The sequence below is a fragment of the Tupaia chinensis genome, unplaced genomic scaffold (assembly GCF_000334495.1).
Source record: "Tupaia chinensis unplaced genomic scaffold, TupChi_1.0 Scaffold000104_1, whole genome shotgun sequence".
NCBI classification, from domain to species: Eukaryota; Metazoa; Chordata; class Mammalia; order Scandentia; family Tupaiidae; genus Tupaia; species Tupaia belangeri.
In genome coordinates, this window is record NW_006159568.1 from 3,739,720 (window position 1) to 3,748,804 (window position 9,085).

The 9,085-nt window shown below is 43.9% G+C and overlaps 1 protein-coding gene across 3 annotated transcripts in view; it reads right to left on the reverse strand.

Annotated features, from left to right (window-relative positions):
* CLTA (clathrin light chain A) overlaps window positions 1–9,085 on the reverse strand; it is a 29,742-nt gene that overhangs the window by 20,387 nt on the left and 270 nt on the right. For all 3 annotated transcript variants that reach the window (XM_027770039.1, XM_027770040.1, XM_027770041.1), the window contains exon 2: window positions 8,909–9,076. In XM_027770039.1, coding sequence (XP_027625840.1) covers window positions 8,909–9,076 — 168 coding nt within the window. The remainder of the gene's footprint in view (window positions 1–8,908; window positions 9,077–9,085) is intronic.

Consider the following 9,085-nt stretch of genomic DNA (forward strand, 5'->3'; position numbering starts at 1 on the left):
AAAGGTGTGGGGCGCCCCTATGATGCCCTCAGTGTAGTATATGGAAACATCACAGCTTTCTTAGGGGCCTGGGGCAGGGTGCTCTCGGTATTGCTTTTCCTTCTAACAGACAAAGATTTCCTGAAGTCATTTCACTGGCTTTCTTGATTCCTAACTAATTAACAACACCTTGAATTGCCTATTTCCAACTGACCCTAGCTTTGGGAGCGCTGCAAACATTTATAGATTACTTCCCCACCATTCTCTGATACCAAAGCACTCACTGTTTTGTTTTTTTTTTTTTTTTTTAATAAAGAAAATGGTAGTAGAAGGATGTCATGTAATTCATGACTCAGTCCATTGGTTTTTATCCTTTTAGTTTATCTAACACACACACACACACACACACACACACAAAATTTCTTTAAGCTGGGGACGGAAGGTGGTGTTGTGGTTAAGGGCGCTGGACTTCCACATGGCTGGCTGTGTTTCAGGCCCTGGACCTGGCAGCTTTCTCACTTTCCCTCCCTCCCTCTCTCTTTCTCTCTCTCTCACTCGCTCACTCACTCCTGTCCCTCTCTGGTCAAATTAAAGTAAGTAAATAAAAAAATCAAGTTAAATAAAATAATTCTTTTAAAATAAATAAAATTTTTCTTTCAGCAAAACTGGCTCCTCTAGGACATTTTTTTCAGTAATCTATTCTCATATTTCATTTAATTTTCAGTTTTAGTATGAAAAATACTATTATTGCTTTCAGTATGCCAGGCACAATGTTAAACACTTCATATAAATTAAGTTTTGGGGTTTTTTTTGGAGAGGTTTTCGCTATAGGGCGCATGCGCTCGCCAGACAGACAGAGAGAGACACAGAGACAGAAAAGCGAGAAATCCCCCCCCAGGAGGGATGGTCACGTTGCAATCCCTTCTCCTCCATTCTCCTCTCGGGATCTTGGGCACACACGCACACGTGCCCGGCATGAGTTTAAGTCACTGGGACTGGGACTCGAACCGCAGTGGACTACATGGGAGTTCAGCGACATAGCCATTATGCTAACTGCTGTTAATATAAATTAAGTTGGGAACCAGCAGTTAGCGTAATGGCTATGTCGCTGGACTCTCACGTAGTCGACCGCGGTTCGCATCCCGGACCCGGTGGCTTAAAACTCATGCTGGGCGAGTGTGCATGCGTGCCCAAGATCCCGAGAGGAGAATGGAGGAGAAGGGATTGCGACGTGACCATCCCCCCTGGGGGGTGATTTCTCGCTTTCTATCTCTGTGTCTCTCTCTGTCTGTCTGGCGAGCGCACACGCCCTATAGCGAAAACCTCTCCAAAAAAAAAAAAGGAAAAAAAAATATAAATTAAGTTTTAATCGCCAAAACAAATCTGTATGTATTATCACTTCACAAATGATCTTAGAATATATGTAGAGCACCCTGAGAGGCACACAGGTGTTCTCAAAAAAGCAGATAATGACAATGTTTTCTCTAAAACTTGTTTTATTTTAATTTATTTATTTTTGCCAGAGGGCGTGTGTGCTTGCCAGAGAGAACAGAGAAAAGAGGAGGAAGAGGGAAAAAGCACCTCTCAATGGTGTGTGGTCATGCTATCGTCACTTCTCCATCCCATCAGGATTTGGGGAACACATGCACAAACACATGTACCCAGCATGTTTCAAGCTATGAGATTCGAACCATGCAGTTAGCCAGCTGGGATCTCGCTTCCCTTAACCACTAGACCATAGGCTGCTCCTTAAATTTATTTTTTACACTTAAAATAATGTAATAAAAATACATTAAATGCGCGTATTAGCAGATGATCAGCCTTTAAAGAGTGGTAGTGAACGTGAGCAAGCCAGGATGTCAGTGGAAAGATCATCTGCTAACCTGACACGTGACACATGAATACAAACCATGGCATCTAGGCCCTTAGCAAGTCAGCTCTGCTTTTTATGTTTCAATTGATGATTTGTTATATCTAGATTATTTCAATGTATTTCTCATCTTTTCTTAATGTTCCTATTTTTATTACTGTGCTTTTGCCAGGACGAAAATGAGTATTTTATTGTTTGTGTCTGTTTTTTTTTTTTCCCCTAGGCTTTTCCCACAGGGTATGTGCGCTCACCAGGAAGAGAAAGAGAGAGGGAAAATGAGAAATTCCCCCCCGGGGGGAGAGCCATGCCACAAATCCCTTCTCCTTCATTCTTCTTTTGGGATTTTTGGGTACACATACACAGGCACCCGTTTTGACTTTCCAGCCTCCAGGTCCCAGGCACAAATATGGTCAGTCATGTGGGACTCCAGCACCTTAATGACACCACCTGCTGGCCCCTGCCTGTGGCCTTTTACTGCTTTAAGCTGTTTATGTGCCACCTACCCATATAATTTTTAAAACATTCTACCAAGTTTTAGGAATACAAAGTTTACCAAAATACTATGAGTATTCAAGGGAGCATATTCAGTTGCTCCTGTGTATTAAATTTGTTGATGTAGAATTGCTGAATTAATTGGATGTGTGTATTTTTTTTTTGAGAGAGATTTTTGCTATATGGTATGTGTGCTCAACCAGAGAGACAGAAAGCAAGAAATCAACCCCATAAGGGGGGCCACATCGCAATCTGTTCTCCTTCATTCTCCTCTTGGGATCTTGGGGACACACACACATGCCCGATACATTTTCTTGTTAGATAGTACATGCTCTCACCAGAGACAAGAGCTTGGAAAGAGAGAAAGCACCACTCCACCATGAGGCATCTTCACACTGCAATTTCCTCTTCTCCATTTCTCCCTCCCTTCAGGATTTTGGGCATATACACAACATGTGCACCGTGGTTTTTAAAGCCACAGGGTCTAAAACTAGAACCACGCTGTCAGCCATGTGGGATGCAGCTGCCTTAACTGCCAAACCACAGACTGGCCCCTAGATGTATATTTTAGACTTCTAAAAACTACTTGTCCCTATTAATCTACCAGTTTGTAAGTGTCCCACTAAATGTCTTCACTGACAATAGATACAGACTGTTTTTAAATTTTTGCCAATTTGATAGCAGAAAAACAAACTCACAGTGTCTTTGTTGTGTCAATTTTATTTCCTGTGAAGTAATCATTTTATGACATTTGATTTTCTCCTTTATTGAGCTGCCTAATTTTCAGCTCTTTTAATCTTTGATTCTCTCTGTATCAAGTGTCCTCTCATATTAGGTGTTTTCTCCACTTTTTTTTTTTTTTCTCTTTTTTTGGAGAGTTGTTTTTGCTATAGGGCACGTGCGCTTGCCAGACAGACAGAGAAAGACAGAAAGCAAGAAATCACCCCCCAGGGGGGATGGCCACGCCGATCTTAGGCACGCATACACACATGCCCGGAGTGAGTTTAAGCCACTGGGTCCGGGACGTGAACCACGTCGACTACGTGGGAGTCCAGCAACATAGCCATTACGCTAACTGCTGGTCCCTCCCCACTTTATCTTTAATTTGGTTTATGGTATTTAACAATTTTTATTTATCAAATTTTTCCTTTATGATTTTTGTATCTGCTTTATGCTAAAGGCCTTTCCTACTATGAAATAGCCAATATTCACTTTTCTCCTGGTACTTCTTAAAATGTCTCTCTTTAATCCACCTGAAATTTATTTTTCTGTAAGAGAAAAAAGAGTGAGATAGTTTTAAATCCTAAAGCCTATAATCGCTGCTCTGGCCAGACCTATATTATAGTTAATATATTACAGCTGACAAACCAACTATCCAGTTAATATATTCCAGCCCAGGGTCATTTCCAATAGAGAAGACTTTGATCACTACTCCATACACAAAATTAGAAACAATCTTCATCCCACACCTCCTCCTCCTTCTCTTTTCTTTTTAATTTGCCATAGGGTACATGCACTCACTGGAAAGAGACAGAGGGAAAGTGCAAAAGTATCCCCTGGGGTTGGGGGTGGCCATGCCACCATCCCTTCTCCTCCTGAGATTGTGGGCATACATGCACAAGTGCCTGGCAATTTTTTCAAGCTGCTGAGTCCAGGACTCAAATTGGATAGTCAGCTGTATGGGATCCAGCTGCCTCAACCACACCACTGGCTGGCCCCACACCTCCTTCTAAATTTCACGGTGCCTGTCCCTTAGGTCTGGAGACTCTGGACCCACCAGAGTTAGTCTTAAGCTCTTCATTAGTCACAATGTTACTGTACTGTAATAAATAACTGGCACAAGTCAAAGGATGGTCTGTTGTTACAGAAACATGAAAAAAGGACAACTAAGCTAAGTAATCTAACCCAAGCTCCACATGGGAATTTTCTATGGCATCTTAGAAAGTTCTGACAGGAAAAAAATGACCAGAGTAAGTTTCCAAAAGTGAAAGACTTTGTCCTAAACCCATTTTTAATTTCCCATATTCTCCAAACATCTGAAGTTAAGCAAACCTAGGTTAGAATCTCCACTGAGCTATTTATTAGCTGCTACCTTAGGAACACTGCTTAACTTCCACAGTGATCAGTTCTTATCTGAAATATGATGACACTACCACTTAGCCTTTAGCATCAGTGTGTATCTCAAAGTATACAGAGTACCTAGTATACAGTAAATGTGCAGTACAATTAAACATCATGCAAGTGGCTGCCCTAAACTTCTCTCCACCACAGTTACCAAGAAAATTAATCTCCTCTAGGTTTTCCTTTAATTCCTCTACCTCTCTTTTTTCTTCTCCAGTAAAGGACTTGTCAGAAACAAAACAAATATTGCTTTACTGCTGTGCTCTCTTCCTAGCTCCTTAATCCCTCACTGCTGTATCCTGGCCTGACCTCTTTAGTCGCCTCTCCTGTGCTCCTCCCTGGTCAAGCCCTTCATGGTGAGGGTTTTTCAACAGCTCCACTTGTGCTGCTTCCTTCTTGATCACTTGTTCTTCCTCAATATCCCTGAAGTCATTACACCCAGATGGTTACCTCCTGATCTCTGGGCCTCTTAATGGCTGAGAGAGTTATTCAAGGCTCATCTCTAATCCCTTTGGTTTTCACCTGTGCCCATCTGCCATGGGTATTTTCCCCAAGGTTGAGCAAGTTTAAGTATTTCCCTCACTCTTCAGTGAGTTAAAGCATACTGTATATGTATCTCTGTACAATTCATCAGAAACAGAAATTCTGGGAACCAGCAGTTAGCGTAATGGCTATGTCGCTGGACTCCCACGTAGTCAACTGCGGTTCGTGTCCCGGACCCGGTGGCTTAAAACTCACGCCGGGCGCGTGTGCGTGCGTGCCCAAGATCCCGAGAGGAGAATGGAGGAGAAGGGATTGCGGCGTGACCATCCCCCCTGGGGGGTGATTTCTCGCTTTCTGTCTCTATGTCTCTCTCTGTCTGTCTGGCGAGCGCACGCGCCCTACAGTGAAAATCTCTCAAAAAAAAAAAAAAAAAAAACAAACAAACAGAAATTCTACCTGTAACTTCTCAATTTCCTCACTATACCTCAAAGCCTATACCTATAGGCCTTATTACTCCTTTACTCTCTACGCCCAAAGAATAACATTAGCTGGAATTCCCTGGATGTTTACTATACACTAGTAAGTACTTTATAGACACTTTTTGTAATCCTCAAAACACTATGTGGCAGGATCAGCAGATTGCATAGTGGTGCCGTCACTAGACTCCCAAGTGGCCAACTGCGGTTCGAGTACTAGACCCAGTGGCTTCAAAATCACACTGAGTGTGTTTGTGTGCATGCCCATGATCAAGGGAGGAGACTAGAGAAGGGTTTGCAGGGGGAGAAGGGATTGTAGCTTGGACATTCCCGCTTGGGGGGGATTTCTCACTTTCCCTCTCACTGTCTTCCTGCCCCCAGCACACATGCCCTAAAGGAAAAAAGCTCTAAAACAAAACAAAAAACCCAAGAGAATCAGCAGTTAGCATAATAGCTATGTCGCTGAACTCCCATGTGGTTGACCGCAGTTTGAGTCCTGGACCCAGTGGCTTAAACTCACACCGGGAGCATGTGCGTGCGTGCCCAAGATCCCGAGAGGAGAATGGAGGAGAAGGGATTGCAGTGTGGCCATCCCCCCTGGGGGATTTCTCGCTTTCTCTTTCTGGCGAGCGCAAACACTCTATAGCAAGAAAACTCTCAAAAAAACAAACAAAACGAAAAACACTACGTGGCATTTATTATGCATCTTTTACAGAGGAGAAAACCAAGACCAGGTAGTAGTAGAAGTTATATAAACAGCCTGAGACCACAAAGGTAAACATATACTCAAGCAGCAAAGGATAGCACAGAATCTTAACCACTGGAGTGTCTCTTAAAAACCAAAAAGAAAAGGAAAAAAATAAAGGAACAGTTCTCTAATCCCCAAAGGAAGTGCTGACCACTGCACTGGCTTTAAGTCATTAAATGCTTAGTTCACTAAGAAAATCCTTCCTAGGAACTAAGTCAGCAATTATCCCTTTCCTTCCCTTTGCTGAATGCCTGATGCACAAAAGATCCCAGTATCCAATTCTATTCTGTGCCTTTTATCTTTGCAAACCACCCATACCAAGATCTGCCAATCCTACACAGGCCACTTGGATTTGACATTTTTGTCCATTTCTTTGTCACACATGGGAGTGTCTGCTGTGTGGCAGATACTGCTACATGAGGGGGAAACAACAGTGAGTAAGAGTGACACTGATTTGAATAAGAAGTCTTTTAAACTATAGGTAACCTTCTGCCAATATGTCCTACCCAGGACAGCACAACTGCCTTTCTCTTATCCTACCACACGTCTGCTAAAACTGCAACAAAATATGGCACACTCTAAGGGTGGGGAGTCCTGGGGCTTAGCTAATAACTCATTCTCTTACAAGCAAGTCATTTTTTTCTAGGATTCAGTCTTCTATTAAACAATTCAGGTATACCAAGGATCTAAAAAAATTTAAAATTCTCAGACAAATGTTAAAGACTACCCAATGAAAATATCCTTTAATCACTTAAAGTCAACTTAATCTCTCAGTCACAGTCCAACCTGCTTGCTATAAACTGCATATTCAGGTATATTATATGTTCTCATGTAAGTTCTTACTGGGGAAATGACTTGCTTAGGAGGCAACGTGGTGTACATAAAAATGCAGAGGCTGCAAACTAGCAGCCGCCCCCCACACACAGAGATTCTGGCTGGTATAGTAACTAAGACTTCTGAGTCTGAGTACTTTCACACAGAGCACTACTCTAGTGCACCAAAATCTCACTCTCCAACACTCACTATTGTCTCTGGCCCAACCTGCTTCTCTCATTTTATTACCTACCAGGACCCTTAAGTTTGAGTTTAGAGTAGTTTGGACACTCCTATTTGACCCAATAGTGCCCTATTTTCCTTTGGTTAAAATATTTTTTTTAAAAAAATAATTATTTGTTTAATTCCATTTGGTTTTTTGTTGGTTTTGTGTGTAGGGGGGGGGAGAGGTTTTTGCTGTAGGGCACGTGTGCTCACCAGAAGGACAGAGAGACAGAAAGTGAGAAATCACCCCCAGGGCGGATGGCCACTCCACAATCCTTTCTCCTCCATTCTCCTCTCGGGATCTTGGGCACGCACGCACACATGTCCGGAGTGAGTTTATGCCACTAGGTCCAGAACTTGAGCCAGCGTTCGTCTACATGGGAGTCCAGTAACACAGCCATTACGCCAACTGCTGGTCCCTAATTCCATTTGTTATTTATTTTTTTATTTTTTTAATTTGACCAGAGAGAGACAGCGAGAGAGAGAAAGTGTAAGTGAGAAAGCAAGCTGCCAGGTCCAGGACTTGAACCGCGGTCGGCCATGTGGGAGTCCAGCACCTTAATCACCACACCACCTGCTGGCCCCTAGAATGTGTTTTTAAGAAAAAAGCCACGTCCGGTTTTTCTACCTAAATTTTCTATTTCCCCATACTATTCAATTGTCCTTATGGGCATTCAAAGGCCAAGCGGTCATCCTGTTTTTTTTTTTGACAGTTTTTTGCTATAGGGCTCCGGGCTCACCAGAGAGAGAGAAAGAAAATGAGAAATCACCCCCGCGCGGGGCCCTTCTCCTCCATTCTCTTGGGATCTTGGGCAGGCACGCGCACACACACCCGGAGTGAGTTTAAGCCACTGGGTCCAGAAATTGAGCCACAGTCGTCTACATGGGAATCCAGCGACACAGCCATTATGCTAACTGCTGGTTCCCTGCATCATTTTTTCTGAGTCTGCATTCTCTAGTCTTATCTACTTCCCTCCCAGACTGGTCCAGCTACTCTTGCCTTCTGCTTAGGCAATACCTCTACCTACCAAAGTAGTTCCCAGAGGAAGAAAAGCTACAGAAGTTGTGGCTGTAATATGTATGCTTAACAATAATAAACTCCTATATCCCTTTTGGTCAGAGCTTTCCTTTCCCAAAGCTAGCTCATTTTTCTTAATTAAGGTTCCTACTCAAGGCCCACCTCACTACCACAACACTGTAACTCTTTAAGTCATTAAATGCTGAAATGTCCTGCCATTTTCCCTTAACCTCTGTCTCAAAAACGACATACCTACAGTTTCATGGCTTTTTCTGCCCTCCTTCCCTAAAAACTGGTTCTGTGCTTGGTTCAGACACGTCTTTAAGTCCAGCCAAATTGCGCCAATGCGGCTGCTTTTGAGACCAAGCTTAAGGCACAGCAAGAGATTAATGAAAAGTTGCTGAACTGAACCAGGGTTCTTCCGGCTCCTGAGCTTGTCATTCTATTTTCCTCTTTTCGATGCTTTTTCGCAATGCCGGTGCCCAGCAGCACTCAAGCACACTCAGGACGGGGCAGGCTTCCCAAACCAGGGTTTTTGCATGACTGACTCGACGGGGTCTCATTTCCTCTTTGCCCTCTTTCCCACTCCGCGTTCATCGACAAACACGACTCACAAAACCTCTCGGAACCACTCTGGGCCGTTTCCAAATACGTCCTCCCGCCCCAGATGCGCCCTCACTCACCCGGACCCCCCGGCGGCTCGCCATGCGGCTGGGGCCCCGGGGCGCCGCCGTCCAGGATCGCGAAGGCCTCGTCGTTCTCAATGCCCGCAATCTCGCTCTCCTGCTGCGCCAAGAAGGCCGCGGCCGGGTCTTCCTCGCCCGCGCCCGCCACCCCGTTCCCCAGCGCGGCGCAGCCGT